This window comes from Notamacropus eugenii, chromosome 2, assembly GCF_028372415.1.
Source record: "Notamacropus eugenii isolate mMacEug1 chromosome 2, mMacEug1.pri_v2, whole genome shotgun sequence".
Lineage (NCBI taxonomy): Eukaryota > Metazoa > Chordata > Mammalia > Diprotodontia > Macropodidae > Notamacropus > Notamacropus eugenii.
In genome coordinates this window covers 16766697-16782109 of record NC_092873.1, presented here as the reverse complement: position 1 = coordinate 16782109, position 15413 = coordinate 16766697, and the positions used below count along the sequence as shown (strand labels likewise).

The 15413-nt window shown below is 53.6% G+C and overlaps 1 protein-coding gene across 3 annotated transcripts in view; it reads right to left on the bottom strand.

Moving 5' to 3' along the window:
* NAA40 (N-alpha-acetyltransferase 40, NatD catalytic subunit) overlaps nucleotides 1–15413 on the bottom strand; it is a 26945-nt gene extending 11532 nt beyond the window's left edge. For 2 of the 3 annotated variants that reach the window (XM_072638934.1, XM_072638935.1), the window contains exons 1-7: nucleotides 15267–15413; nucleotides 9380–9475; nucleotides 8261–8313; nucleotides 4817–4912; nucleotides 4575–4733; nucleotides 4023–4106; nucleotides 3669–3746 (exon numbers count right to left, since the gene is read on the bottom strand). In XM_072638934.1, coding sequence (XP_072495035.1) covers nucleotides 3669–3746; nucleotides 4023–4106; nucleotides 4575–4733; nucleotides 4817–4912; nucleotides 8261–8313; nucleotides 9380–9475; nucleotides 15267–15272 — 572 coding nt within the window. In that variant the 5' untranslated portion in view covers nucleotides 15273–15413. Of the gene's footprint in view, nucleotides 1–607; nucleotides 3189–3668; nucleotides 3747–4022; nucleotides 4107–4574; nucleotides 4734–4816; nucleotides 4913–8260; nucleotides 8314–9379; nucleotides 9476–15266 lie in introns of those variants that run through there. The other variant, XM_072638933.1, reaches the window with a different exon arrangement.

Sequence of the window (15413 nt, the reverse complement as noted above, 5' to 3'; positions counted from 1 at the left end):
ACGAGAAGGAAATGGCAAACCACTTTGGTATCTTTGCGAAGAAAATTCCAAATGGGGTCACAAGAAGTTGGATATGACTGAACATTTTCTTTTTAAAGCCCACTTGCTCCCAGTGCTAGTACTGGGATCCCCTGGGATCTTTCTGACCAGATATTCAGTCCCCTTACTGTCCCTAGGAGTCAGTGCTGCTCCTGCCACCTTCTGCTTCCCCCTCTCCTGGCCAGCCCTTACCCCAATGGCCACAGACCTTTTTTTTCCTATTTTCCTAAGGTGCCCTGGGCTGAAAAAATGACTATTACTTTTTAGCTCAGAAATCTGGTGTTTCCTGTGGTCACTTGGTAGGTGAGGTTTGGAGGAAAGTTTGACAGTTCTGACCTTTCCCTTTGCCATCTTGATTCGGTCTAAGAACAGAAAATATTAGAGCTAGAAGTGCCCTTGGCACAGAGAATATCAGAACTGAGAAAGACTCCATGACTGAAGTGCTTCCTCATGCGCCACCTGCTGCTCAGTGAACCACACTGACCAATATCTTTCTGAAGCCCACCCTCAAACAGACACCACCTGCACCTACTCTTATCCCATTCTGCCAGAAAGTCATACCAGCAACTGAACAAAGTGTCTTTTATTTGTCACATACAAATAAAACCAATGCAAAAGGTTTGCTTTTTTCCCTTTGATTCCAGTGAGAAAAGAATTTACTAAGGAAAAAATATATATATATATATATATATATAGATAGATAGATAGATAGATATATCAAGAGTAGGGGTCTGTTTTCAAATTTCCCTCTAAAAAAACAGAAAGGGTTAAAAAGAATCACACTCACCTGGACACATACACACTCCCACACACACATGCACACAGACACGCCAACAGAAGTGACCCAGCATGGGCGAAGGATGGATACAACTTAAAAAGAAGACACCTCTAACAAAAATACTTCAGTGGGCCCCAGACAAAACAGAGAGCCACATTTCTCAAAAATTAGACTTAGCTGAAGTTGAAGTGAGACTTTGCCGTGAGGGGCCAAGGGGATCTCACACCAGGAAAATCAAACCAAGGAATGATTTGCTAGTCCTTCGATGCTGCCCATCAGTTGAGTCAATAGAAGAGAGCTGGGATAAAGATGGGGGCAACCTCAATGCCACCCCCTGCCAATGAGTTTGGTAATTGGGGTCTGATTACTCGGAAGAGGTCAAGAAGTCAGTAAAAAAGAGACACACGAACTCAAGTTACTTGGAATTTTTGTTGGGGATTCTTTTGGAATTCTGGGGGTATCAAGTCAGAAATCCATATCTGAGTCCCAAAATATTTTGGTTCATATCCCTGGAGAGAAGGGAAACTCTTCTTAAAAGGTACTTCACTGCTCCTAGCATGAGCGAGTTCAAATAAGACCCTTTCAATGACCTAGAAAATCCACCCTGTGGCAGGAGCTTCTCTGAGAGACACTAGGGGTGGAGGAGTGGGGATTTAATCCAGTGTAAAAGCTGCAAGGCGTCTTAAAAACAAACAAACAACAAACCCTGGCCCTTTCCAAGGGAAAGCAGGGTGTGAGCTGAAGAGGGGAGTGTTGGCCTAGTGCCCAGGGTCCCTGGTCTCCAGCAGCTCACAGGCTGGTGTTTTGTAGGATTGCTCCCACACAGAGCTGAAGGGGGAGAGGGAAGGGGCTTGCAGGGGAGATTCCTAGAACAGGCAGGCACAGCCGCCTCCTGAGTTGGGGCAATGCAGGTGTGAGGAGAATTTGAGGTCAGGTCTAAGGACAGACCTTCTATAAGAACCTTCACAGAGGTTAAAACTTTAAAGAGGCTTCCCTACCCAGGGGCTTCAAAGGAGTCATGCCAGGGGAGATATGGGCTGGTAGCTCCTGTCTCAGATGGGATAGATGAGGAAGGGAGTTCAGCAGCTGAAAAGCCCCATCTCCTAACCCCTTGGCAGGGGCTGTCTCCTCCCTATCTCAGAATCCTAGTAAGAACAGAGTTGATTCTGCCAGAGAGATTGAGAAGTTCTGGCTGAATGGGAGCAGGTCAGAGTACATCCCTGAAAGAAAGAGCTGCCCTCTCTCTGGTCCACAGACAGCTGGTGGAATCTGGACAGGGTCAGTAGCACTGTTGCCTCATGGAGGCCCCAGAGGAGGAGAAGCAGGGCCTGCTGCTGCTGGGCAGGGAAAGAGAAGAACCAGCACCAAAGTACAGAAGAAATGGCATTGAATATGCAGACAGAAACTAGGCCTCTTTCTAGGGGAAGCCTGGGGACTCCCTGACATTGTTTCCCCAGGAGGGGCAGCAGCATTTGGGGAAGAAGTAGAGCAGAGGTCAAGCTGGCATCACTGACTGTCACGGGCCTCAAACCTGTGACCCGAAGCTCTGCCCAGGTCTCTCAGCTTGGGCCCAGGCACTCAAAGGGCCCGATGGAAAAAGAAGGGTCAGCACTGACCCTCTGAGTGGTTCCCATAGGTGTCCCATGGACCCCGGGGGTCAATTTTACTCTTCACTTCTGCAAATATACATCTTACAGAAGGGCTCACCATTCCCAGTTCACTTCTCTGCTCACAAAATGTCTTCCTTCTGGGAGGGGCCTACAAACCCAATGCCAACATTCCCTCTCGACCAGACTCCCCTCAGGGTTGCACAGGCACCCCACTTCTCCTTTCTTCCTCTGTGGAGGAGCCCAGCAGTATGTAGCTGCTGTTCTACAAACAATAGGGTCTTGCTGTGGGCGGGGAAGGGTTCTGGCTAAGTAGAGAAAGAGAAGAGAGCTCCTTCCAAAGATGAGGCTTCAGAACAAGTCCATCTTGCAGCACAGGCTCGCCAACAGCCCCGCCGGGCCACCCCGAGAAGTGGGATGGCTCTGCCCAGCTCACCCAGGCTGTGAAGAGGACAGATGAGAGCTGGGGGAGGGGCAGTACCTCTGGCAGCCTCCAGAGCTGAGGAGACTACCACCCTGGGGGCCCTGAAAGGTGAGAGGCAGCTGAGAATGTGTGGAGTGATGGGAAACAGGGGAAGGGAGCAGGTTACGGGGAGAGGTGACTCTGAGGTCTGGTGCAGCCTCAGTGGCAGCAGCTGCCACAGTGCCCACCCGAGTGAGCGTGCTGGCTGTCCCCAAACTTCGTCCTCCGGCTCAGGATCTCATAGGCACAGTCATCACCACAGCAGCCAGACATGCTGGGAGAGGTGTCATCAATCTCAAACCTGTAGGGCAGGGGGTCCCTTCGGTGAGTCACACAAGCCCCTCGTGGCTGGCAAAGCGCCCCATGTGTGAACTTGTGGGATCCTTACCACAACCTTCACTCACAGAAGAGGAAAGTGGGGCATGGCAGGATGTGCTGGGCCCCAAAGCCCCATAGGATTCCCGCCTCGAGGCTCAATGAGCCCGAGTCAGAGGGAACTGAGCACCTTGGTACCCAGCCAGGAGTGCTGGGCACTGAAACAGGAGTGACAAATGAAGGAGAAAGTGCCCTGAGCTCCCTGGGCCCCCACATCATCTGACAGCAGGTGGTCACTAAGCCCAGATTGAACACTAATGTGATGAGAAGTCACCGCTCCCTGCTCATCTCCTATTCTGCAGAAGTAAGGGGCAGAGCTCCCTGCCTCAGACCAGCCCAGGCTGGCAGGGAGGAAGGGCAGGAGGTCAGAAAAGGGGAAAGAAAGATCCAGGGCCCGAGGACTTACTGCAATGCTTCTCTGAAAAACTGGTATGCTCCATGGTTGTGTTTGAACACTGTTAGCATGACTTTCTTCATCTGGGTGCTGAGGGAAAGAAGAAGAGCATGTTTCTGGGCTCCATACCCCAAAGCAAGCAGGGTGGTCCACTCCCAGTGTGAGTGCAAGGACATGAACGCTCTTTGTTGGAGGGTGGGGGTGTCTAGAGGATTGTGTCAGAACAAAATACTTCAACACATAAAAAACCCAGAAGGCTCATCTTCCTGGGAGTTTAATTCCATAAAGGATGTTCAAGCCTTCACAGGGTTTGCCCTTTGTGGACACGGCATCTAGGCAAGAGGGCCGCCCCCCACTGCTCCTTACCTGTTGGCCACAAGCTGCAGGATTTGGATCAGAAACTTCCCCAGACCTTTCCTCCGCACTTTGCTCTCCAACTGCACCTCATAGCTGGAGGAAGAGGAAGGGAGGGTGAGCCTGAGGAACCACATGAGGAAGAATGCCTCCAACGGGCACTTTGAAGGAGGCAGCAGGACCAGATCCATCCATGTACACGGGGAAGTAGGGATGGGAAGGAGGAAAGGAAGAAGAGATGGCTACAGAGACGGGAGGGAGTAGGGGATTTAAGAGGACAAGGAAACACACTCACATCTAGGCTAACCCCCTACATGAGCTGCTGGGGTTGGCCACAGAGCCCAATGGACACTTCCAGGCTGCCTAATGGGCGGAGCCCCAGAACTCAAGCCAGAAAGAACCGACAGATACTTTCCTACAGTGTGACCCTGGGCAGGTCTGTTATGAGGATAAACCAAGATAGTGAACACCTTTAAAGCACTCTAGAAATGCCAGTCCCAATCAATGTGCTGAATGCCTAGGGCAAGGAGGTCCCCACCCCCACCCGTAGGCTGGGGCTCATACCAGTATAGGACTTCATCCCCACACTCCACATCAAAGCGGAAGTGGGAAAAGGCGACTGGCACAGCGCTCTCTTCCCAAGCAATGAGGTACCAGGCCCGGTCATCGGTCATCTCCTCCCTCTTCTCTCGATCCTTCCAGCCCCATTCACTTTGTTCATACCTGGCAAACAGGAGGAAGATGAGGGCGTGAGAAGCTGAGGGAGGCAGCAGGAGAAGCCAGCCAGTCCTTCAGGAGGCACTTACAGGGTCTGCATGTTGGTTTTGGTGAGGTCAAAGGCCCAGTCCACTGTAGCCTGTTCCAGCCCCGACACTCGCTTACACTCAATGGAGACGTTTAATCTGCAGGGAAAGAGACACAGTGGAGACCTGTGGACTGAGCTGTGGTGGTGGGGATCATCTATCTCAGGCCTTCAAGGCCATTCTTCAGTTTCAGCCACAATTCAAAGCCAATCAGCACACTTTGGCTGAGACCTGACTCCAACTCCCATTTCCTCTCTCCCTTTGACCTTTGCTCCCATGGCTCTATCAAACCCCAACACTTACACAACACTTTCCTCAGTACTCTGACAGGGAAGTAGTAAAAGCATCAGTATTCCCAGTTTTTCAGGTTACCCTGCTAGGAGTGAAGCCAGAGACAAGCCCACGCTGCTGCCCTCTCTCCACAATGCCCAGTCATCTCCCACAAAGCACATCCTGGGTGTCTACCCATTCCCTCCCCCGGCCAGAATTTCATCTTCCTGTGATTTGTCTTCTCCCTTCTTTAAAGGATGCCTGCATCTTTTCAAGAAGTATCTGTAATTACGTCCGCCAGAGCCTGGAACATGCCCTCAGGAGATTCCCAGCACCCATGGCCAAGCTTCAGCAACTTCACACCCTTCGCCTTCTCTGTTCACTAGATTTGGGCCCTCTCAGGTCAATCCTGCCAGGAAGTCAAAGACTGCTAAAGGCACTGTCTAGTTCCAAGCTCTGTCTTCCTTGGGTGCAAGGAGATCACCAGCCCTGCAGGCCACCTCACCCTGCTCAACCTGGCCATGGCCTTCCACCAATTCTCCACCCAACGGGGTCTGGCTCCTTAGAGACTCTGGGATGCTCAGAATTGCCCTGGGGCGGCCTCTCTGTCACTGACTCTGGGACCAGGCCAGCTCCTTCTCTAGTCATACCTACCCCAAACCAATGGAGAAACTGAGGCTAAGTGCCCACACGAAGGACAGCAAATTTCAGGCTCCAGACCATGCCACAAAGCACTGAGGGCCACGGCCGCTGTACCAGCGTAGCCCTTATGGCACCCCCTCTAAGAACCTGGGGGTTGTTAAAAAGAAGCTTCGAATTCTTTGATTAGCATCTCCCTCTTTGATCTAGACCTATTACAGAGTGAGGCTTTTAAAAGTTGTTTTCCAGTGAACAAAAATCAATTTTCTCTCCTTCCCTCCACCCCAGCCCCACCCTCAGGAAAAAGAAAACCAGAATCCTTCCATCAGATACGTGGAGTCAAGTAACCCCCACATCCTAACGGGAGGAATCGTTTTGTCCTTAAAGCAGCCCCTCAACAAGGAGGGAGACAGACGCACACACACACGCACTGCCCCCCTCCCAGCCTCTCAGGCTCACAATCCAGGAGCCAGCCTGGACACCTACCTCTCTCCCCCCATCATATGCATCATAGCACCAAGGTCTGCTGATTTTATCTCCCCAACGTCTCAAGATGCCCCCTTCTCTCTTGACACCCCCACCCCCAGCACAGACCCTCATCACCTCATCTACTGGGGGATCTGCCTAATTCCAGTGTCTCCCCTAGTCCATCCTCAATTCAGCCTTTTTGTATCAGTCCTGACCTTATTCAATAACCTCTGGTGGCTCCCTATGGCCCCAGGATCAAATTTGTTTGGCATTCAAAGTTTTTCATCACCTGCCCCCTAGACCTTTCCAGTCTTCCAACACCAGAGCGTTCTTTGGTCCAGTGACACCAGCCTCTTGGGGGGTCCAGGCTTTCTCTGTGGTTGTTCCTAGGCCTGAAATGTTGCCCTTCCTCCACTCCCACTGCAGACCTCTTTGGCTTCCTTGAAGTTCTAAATAAAAGCCCACTCCTACAGGAAGGGCTTCTCCTAAATCTTCTTGCTGTCCCTTTAACATGTAGCTCCTTGACGGCAGGAACTTTCTCTGCCTTTCTTTGAATCCTCAGCCTTAGCTCAGGGCCTGGCATACAGCAGGCACTAAGTAAATGTTGTGGAAGACTGAGGATGGCTACTTCCAAAAACGAGACGCTTTTTTCTGCTTGTCCCTCTGCCAGGGTCCTCGGCAGTCACGTGTGGTCCTCACATAGTCAGATTTAAGTCTTCCACATTTGTTTGATGGGTAGTGTAGTACACAGAGTGCTGGGCCTGGCCTCAGGAAGACCTGAGTTCAAATCTAGCCTCAGATGCTCACAGGCTACGTGACCCTGGGCCAGTCACTGAACCTTTATTTACCTCAATTTCTTTATTTGTAAAATGGAGATAATAGCACCTACCTTCCAGGGTTGTTGTGAAGCCTGAAGAATTGTGAAGCACTCAGCCCGGTGCCTGGTGCACAGTAGGTACTAAGTAAATACTGAGCCCCTTCCCTTCCCTCCTCGCCACTGCTGCTGTTATTGTATAAGCTGTCCTGGTTCTGCTCACTTCCCTCAGCATGAGAATGTACAGGTCTTCCCAGGTTTCTCTGAAGTCGTCCCCTTGCACCATTTCCCCATCAGACATTTTGAATCTCTTTTCAACGGGATATACCAGAAATCTTTGGGGCTCCCAGAATGTTGGGTGGCTACTCTAGGGGTGGGAGATGGGCAGACACCACCCAGAGTGAGGAGAAGTGGATGGGAACACACTCTACTCTTGTCAGATGAGTCACAGATCCTGCAAATGGGCCCATCTGCCACCTCTTCTGACATGTCCAGTGCTGGCTCTATCACCCAGAGTTCTGCCAGTCTGGCCCGTTGTGTTACGAACACAGAGGCTCCTGACATGTCTCTGGGCGCTCAGGCTCAGGGTGTGTTGGGATAATGGCTTCCAAAGGGCCTGTGGCTATTGTGATTCAGAAACTACGAGGAGACTTTCCAGAGGTTAAATAGGAGAGAGACTGGAAGCCAGGAAATATCTGACCTGAGGCCATGAGGGTGACAGACAGATCTAGGCCTTTGTTGTGGTGGACAATTCAGACAGGCCGAGGTGAGAGCAAGAGCTATATATGTACCAGATCTGCCTGGAGAGGCTGCCTTTGGGGAGCACTGGGCATGCAGCCCACTGGTGGGCTTGACTAACCTGTAACCCATGTCTGACCAGATCCCAAAGAGTAGCCCAGGAAGGACTAGGCTGCCCCTTAGCCCAGCCCACATTATGTGGTGGGGGAGAAAGAAAGGGAAAGCACTGAACTCCAGGTTTCCCAAGCAAGTTCAGGGCAGGACAAGGCAGGGAATTCTATCACCTAAAAGGGGAAAATGGAGGCCAGGTCAGTCTCTAAAGAATCAGGAGCCTCTTTCCAAGTCAAAGTGCCCTGACTCCCAGTTTTCAGCCTGGCACTCAGTGGATACTCAACAAACACTTGCTCCTTCCCAAAGGAAGTGAGTGAGCAGCTCCTGATGCCAACAGAGGCCCCAGGAGGAGGCAAGCTTCTAAAGATCCCCAGGAGGTGGAGGTGAACAAAGGCCCTAGGACTCACCCATTCCGGTCGTACTTCTTGAACACTGGAAAGGCCTCTAAAGGATCTTCAAGCTAAAGAGAAAAAAGGGAGTGGAAGCCTTAGTGCTAAGATGGGCACAGCGCTTGACACCATCTCAATGCGGCCAGGAGGCTTCGGGAGTCTGACCTTGGGAGATCACGATTGATAGACTCTCTGTGTCCCAACCCCTAGCCACAGCCTGGTCTGTAACCTTGTCCTGAAGGTGACCACTTGGCTCTCCTGCTGAACAAGGGCAACAACCATAGGTGCTTTGGAGACATCTTCTCCAGCAGAGACAGACAGAATGTGGCTCCTTTCTCTGCACTATAAAACACAGTCTTTGTCCAGGTGGCCCATGTTCCCAGGCCACCGCCACATGGCTCTGCCCAAATAATGTGACCAGGAGTTGAAGGGAGCCATTGAGGCTCTTGGCTAAAGGGGAAGCATCTGGCATGAGTCAGGAAGGTTGGGCCCCAGATGGTCCTGACTCCTGAACCCTCCAGCCTCAAATCCTCTTCTCTTGCCTCTCCAGTAGCATGGACAAGCCTGCCCAGACACACTGTTCTCTTCTCCAGGCACACGACCAAGCAGCTGCCCAGGCCTGGCATACCCTGTCCTCTAACCTCCACATCCTCATTAGGAGCTTCGCAGTTTGTGTGTACCTTCTGTGCTACTGGCAAACCCCAGAACAACAGGGACCCAGGCTTTCTCCAGGCTTTAGCCCAGTGCTCTGCATACAGTACGCACTTAATCCACACTGCTGCTATCAGTGACAGGCTGGGAGCTCCTGGGATGGCCAGTCAACATGCTGGTCCCACACTGAGGTTTTCAGCTCAGAGCCACATGCTGGGCTTGTGCTCGGTGAGCAGTGATTAAATGATAGTCATGACTGACTTCACCACCCTGACTCCCCCCAAAACAAAGCACTGCCAGACTCCAGGCAGCTCTAAAGACCAGGGCAACAAATAGAGTCCAACCCAATTGAGCCTGGGTGGCCATGCCATCCTCCTGGATGGTGGCCAAGAAAGGCTATTGATGCTGGGGATGCCAACCCAGAGCCTGCCCTAAGGGCTTCAGGCTGGAGCCCAGGAGGAGATGGGTGGAAGGAGCTAGGCTTACCTTGTTGGCGGCTTCCACTTTAGCACAGACGGCATCCATGGCAGCCCGCTCCTCCAACCTCTTCTGTTTCTTCTCCTTTGCTTTACTCGACTTTCTCTGCAAAAATGAGAGAAGAAAGCCCTGCTCAGGGATCCCACCCAAGCTTTGCCAGAAGCCCAAGGGGCTCTCTTGGAGGGTCATGGACTCAAAGCACTCAGGTGCTTGGATGTCCTTTCTTACATGGTTAGAGAGGGTCAAGAGCTCCGTCTAGGGGAGCTCAGGGGCAAAGTTGAGCTCTGCTGCTAAATCCCTAATGAGGGGCCCATCAGTCCTCCTATAAGGAAGGCTCACACATGATAAGAAGTGAGCGAGTGAGTGAGCTCACTGAACAAGAGGGAAAAACTCTTTATCTCCCATGTTGTCAAGAGTGTGTGAATGCCAATCCTCAACATTCACACGCAGAACTTTCTCAACTTCAAGCATTCATGTGATTTTGTTAGTAACTTCATTTTCGCTTTAGTGATGGCAACTGTGTACGCTCACAGCTGAGCTTAGCAGAGAAAAAAGTCAGCAGTGTGACAAGGTGCACTGGTCTGTGGCGTGGGGTGTCTCGCTAGGCCCTTCGCTGGTCTGGTTCACTTACTTGTCACTTGGTCTTCACAACTCAGGTTTTGGGTGGCAACCACGCCCCCCAAGTGTAGTGCAAGGCCTCTGGGCTCGAAGTCCAAGCCACAAAGGCAGGGACAAGGCTAGGTGAGAAAACCATGGTGTCAGAAAGATGCCCAGGGGGCTGACTGCAGCAGTTGTAGGCCAGCCAGACTTTGGTGCTAAAGGCACAAGCAGAAAAGTGCTAGCGAGAAAGAAGGTTCTGTGAGTTCTCCATCTGTGCATGGCCTTCAATGGGTTATTTCATGGTCACTGTGCTAGGAAATGCATGTCATCAGAATGAGTGTGCACAAACGTGTGTTCTCAGCAACATCCAGAGAGCTTGATGCTTGCTGGTCACAGGAACCTGTTCCCTGCAGGTTCAATATACCAACATTCACAGTTTTCTAGGAATGTGACCCCTGCAAAAGCTGAAGACTGACATGGTGATCAATTACCCTGCAGCTTTTTTGGAGGAATTTTAGTGTTCTTGAGCAGACCATTTTCCCTCTTGTCCTCTGAGCTTGCTTGCTTCTCTGGACCCTTATTCTCATCTTTAATCCCCATGTCTCCAGCGCCTGAATGTCCATCATCATGCATATGGAACGGGCATTCCTTTGTAGGAGGGGGTGGCGGGTCCTTCATTTGGGATTTGGAGCTGGAGTCCAGCTTTGCTCCCCAAGCTCTGCTGGACAAAGCTCTTGGCCCTCACAGCACTCTGTGAGTTAGCTGATACGATTGCTGTGCCCACTTTATAGATGAGAAAACCAAGGCTCATCCCAAGTCACCACAGCTCTTAAGGGCAGCTCTGCTTTTTGCCACCCTCTGGGGAATCCTAGCCCTGAAACCTTCCACCAGTGCTCAGGAGCCCACTTTGTCTGCTGTCCAATGACCACTGACACTCCCTGCCTGGACCATGGCTGCTCTAAGCTCAGTCAGCTCAGAGCACTAACTCAGTCACCACTTAGGGCTCAGCTCCTACCACCTGGATTCTCTTAACATGTGGGCCATTTCAAATCCTATCTGGAGACAGTAAGAACACTGGATGATAACAAGTTTCCTGAAGACCAACCTCATGCAGGCCCTGTGGCAGTAGGGAGACTGCTCTTGCCCTCCAGCAGCCAATAGTCTGGGGATGCACCAGCACCTAGCTTACCAACTGTTCAAAGGTTTCCCTGGCATTTAGGGAACTGAAGCCAGGCCTGGGGGAGGGGGTTCTTTTGGCATTGTTTTTACCTATCCCTCCCTGGCCCTGAGCTGTCACTGTCCCCGCTCCTGTGGGCAGAGCCTAGGAGGCACCAGGCCCACCCAGTGCTGGGAAAAGGCAGCCACAATCTGCCACAAGCCTTGGTGCAGGGGCAAGTGACTTCCAAGAGCCCACCCAAGCAGCAGGGGCAGCCGCCTCCCTAGGGACCGCTCAGTACCCATCAGCCCCTGCCCTCCTCTGCCCAGGTTAAAGTAGCCAGGAAATGCTACTTATCTCTTCATCGAGGCCAGTTTGATTCTGATGCTATACTTTCCTTCTGGGATGGGCAAGCTCACCCTGAAAGGCCGGAGGAAAGAGGGGCCTTTCCGCCAGCTCTGGCACTGCCAGAAGGTGTCCTGGAAGGGAGACCGACTCATCTTTCTCAATGCCAACTACAATACCGGCTCTGAGGCAGATGGTGCCAACTAACACTCTCTCCATTTTACAGAGGAGGAACCTGAGGTGTACTGAGGGGAAACGGCCAGTCCAGAGTCACACAATTACGAAGCAAACTAATCTCAACACCAGGGGTCAGACTGCATCCAGAGCTGCTCCCATTACCCCACACTGCCCCTGAGCCTGGGGCAGACAGTCTGACCTCTCTCTGGAGAATGAAACTTGCGATAGCTCAACCAAAAGTACAAGGAGGGTCCTGCACTGAAAAGTGCCCTGGGCCAATGGTTCGGGTTCATTTGGTCCCAGGCCACACTGTGAGAAGCTGCCAGAGGAGAAGGCACTGGAAAGTGGGCAGATCCCTGGCCTACACCACTCATACATCTCTGTGACAAAGTCAGGAATATCTGCCTTCTCTGCTCAGGGAAAAGCTGAGAGGAGGGAGATGTGGGCAAGTCATGCCTGGGCACACTGGGGCTGCCCTCAGGATGCAGACTCATTCAATCCTCACAACTCTGGGAGGCAGGGGCTATGATTACCCCCATCTCACAACTGAGGAAGCTGGAGCAGAAAGAGGTGATGTGTCACAAAGCTAGTAAGTGTCTGAGGCTAGATTTGAACTCAGGCCTTCCTGACTCCAGACCCAGAGCTCTACCCACAGAGGCACCTAAGCATTCAATAGTGTAGACGCTATAAACTCCTGGGGCCTCTTCCTGTGAGCAGCGTCAGGACACCCTCTGACAAATACCTGACTACCTACTGTGTGCAATGAGAAGTGCAGTGGGTTCTGAGGCACAAGGCCCAGTCTTGCAACCCCAAACAAGCCATTGGTCCCCTCCGGACCTCTATAAAAGAAGGGCATTACGCCTGGATGGCACCTCCGGTCCTCTCTATCCCTGCCAGCCGAGGTACCCCTAGAATCCCTTTCATATATGCATGTGCAGGGACAGAACCCCCAGCTGAGCAATGCCAAGCTTTTACTAGAAAGATCCGTTTCCAGACATGTCTGACCAGGGGTGTGCCTGAGTGTCCATGTACTTGGGAGAGGGGGGGGGGACAGGTTTTGAAAATGCTGTCTAGGTCTGATAGTGAGAAGGGAGGAGGGAGTGGAGGGGGAAGAGAAGGAACAAGGGGGGGTGGGGAATGGGGTGGAAGAAGGGGTCAAGGGACGGGGAGGGGTCCACCAAGTCCAAGGCCAGGCCTGCATCCCTATGTGGAGGCTCTCCCCTGGGTGAGGATTTAATGTCCCTGAGAACACAGTCTCTCACTTTAACTTGGTATAAAATACATCCCAAGCAAGACCAAGACACCAACAGGATAAAGCCGGCCTCGGACCCTGGAATGGAACCTGCACCTGGGAGGCGCTAACAACACAGACAATTGACTCGTTCCCTTGTGAGGCAGGAGACAGCATCCTGCACACCTGCCTTATTGCCTCCCTAAACACGCACATAAACAATTCCAGGTAGTAAGGGCATCCGGCATCCCCAACCACTCCACCTTGGAAGGACGATTTATGGGTCTGTTCCTGGGGGCAGCCTGGGCAGCGTCTAAATCCACCCTCTGTGGCCAGCCCAGGGAGGGCTGCCTGTGCCACAGAAGCAGAGCATGCCCTGAAACGCACCCAGGTCTGGAGGACATATGTGCTAAGACAAGCCGTCTAGCCGAAAGGGCATGAGAGCAGTCTGGGGAGAGACTGCCTCCCTGCCAACGCTGCCCAGCTCATCCAGGCCAAGCCAAAGGGCTTAAGGCTGAAGGCGCATCTCAAAACCCAGGCACTCAGTGATGTGTAGATGGCATCTCCCATGAAGATGCCATCTACTGAGAGGCTGAGGCAGGGCAGTCGAGACCTTCTCCAGGCCCATCCACCCCAGCACCAGGTGCCAAGGAGGGGAATCACCCTCCAAGACCAAGCACAGAGTCACTGAGACACTGATGCTGAAAAGCAAAGTGGACCTAGTCAGTGTGCCAGCATCTAAGAAGACCTACTGTGTGCCTGCTATGGGTTATGCACTAGGGATACAAAGCAAGGCAAAGATGGTCCCTGTCCCCAGGTTGCTTTCATTCTTACAAGGAGGGCCACATACAAGTCCTGACGTACCTACAAGACACTTGGCAAGTAGCTGGAAGCAAATCCCAGAGGGGATGGTGCCAGCATCAGGAGGGCCAGGAAAGGCCTCCTGCCCAAAGTGGGATCGGAGCTGATCCAAGAGGTGAAGGTAGGGAGGGAGAGTATTTCAGACACAGTCTGAAGGACAAAAGCCTGGAGGCAGGAAACTGGGGGTTGTGTGCAGCTGGATCACAGATTAAAGAGGGGAGTAGAGTCTAAGGAGACTGGAAAGAGACAGGGCCGAGGCAGAAAGAGCCTTAAGTGCCTCAGAGGGGTTTCTGTTGAGAACAGGAGGGGGAAGGCCAGCAGGCCCTCATCCCCACCCCCTTCCCCAACAGCCACTGTAATGGAGGAGGATCTGGCCACCTATGTGATGGAGCAGGAGATGGGGAGGATGGGGAGGGCGCAGCAGGGAGGCGAGGGCTTGGGGAGGCTGAAAGACATCCCAAGGGGCAGCCGGAGAGTCGTGTGGGGATCACAGAGGTGAGTGTGGAAAGGGGAGGAGCCGGGAGATGGTTCAGGGAGCAAGCGTGCACAGCAAGGCCGTGGCAAGGCTGGCGGGGGGGATTCTGAGAAAGCTGCATTCCTCTGGGGAACTGCAGTCAGGGGAGGCCGGGTTCCAATCCCAACTCTGGATTTACTAGCTACCTGGCCGGGGGTAAGTGACCTGAGGCTCAGTTTTCTCCACTATAAAACGGGGACAACACTCCCCACAAAACCCAGGGCTGTTCTGAGCAAAGATCTATGCCCTTAAAGGATCCCTGAGTACTCAAGGCTGAGGTCCCTCCAGAACTCAGGGGTCAGGACACATAACCCCGGGGGGCGGGGTCAGCCCCCACCCCACCCCCCACCCCCACCCCCGCATACCCAGGCCAGATGGGAGGCTCACCCCCTGCAGGACTGCTGGTAGATCTGAGCGGGTGAGGGTGCCTGGGGGGTGCTCCCCACAGTGGAGGACCCCAGGGACCCCCACCTGGAGGGAGCCGGCAGGAGGCTGTAGCTCCAATTCAGAGAGGAGGGCCCCCTGGCCTGCCTCAGTTTCCACTTATGTACGAGCGCCCCGGGCCCCTGGGGGAAACTGAGGCAGGGAAGGGGAGACAATCGCAGGAACCCCCCTCCCTTCGCAGACGGGGAAACCAAGGCCTCGAACCCAGGCCCCTCCAGGGTCTCCACGGGCCCTTCCCCCCTCTCCCCGCGGGCCCTGTACGGGGCGAAGCTGAGGCCCCGCGGGTTCAGTGACTCGCCCAAGGTCACGTCGCGAGTGTCCGAGGCCAGGCTCGGACCCGGGCCGGGCGCTCCAGGCGCACATGAGAATGGGGGGGCCGGGCGTGCTGGGGAGGGGGGAGGGAACAACACAAGGAGCTCGAGGCGCTGGGGGGGCCCTGGGGGATGACCGGAAGCGGGGGGAAAGCAGGGGTCACGTGCGGCCGGAGGGGTCGGGGGTCACGTGGGGGGTCCCCGAGAACAATGGGGGAGGGGTCCCCGAAGAGGGAGGTCAGCCCGGCCTCACTCACCCCCATGGCGGCGGCGGCCACAGCTCCGGCTCCTCCTTCACACACCCGCCGGCGGAAAGGAGGCGGCGGCAACGGCGGGGGCACCAAGCGGCGGCGGCGGCGGCGGCGGCGGCGGCGGCGGCGGCGGCAGCAGCGGCTCACAGCGCG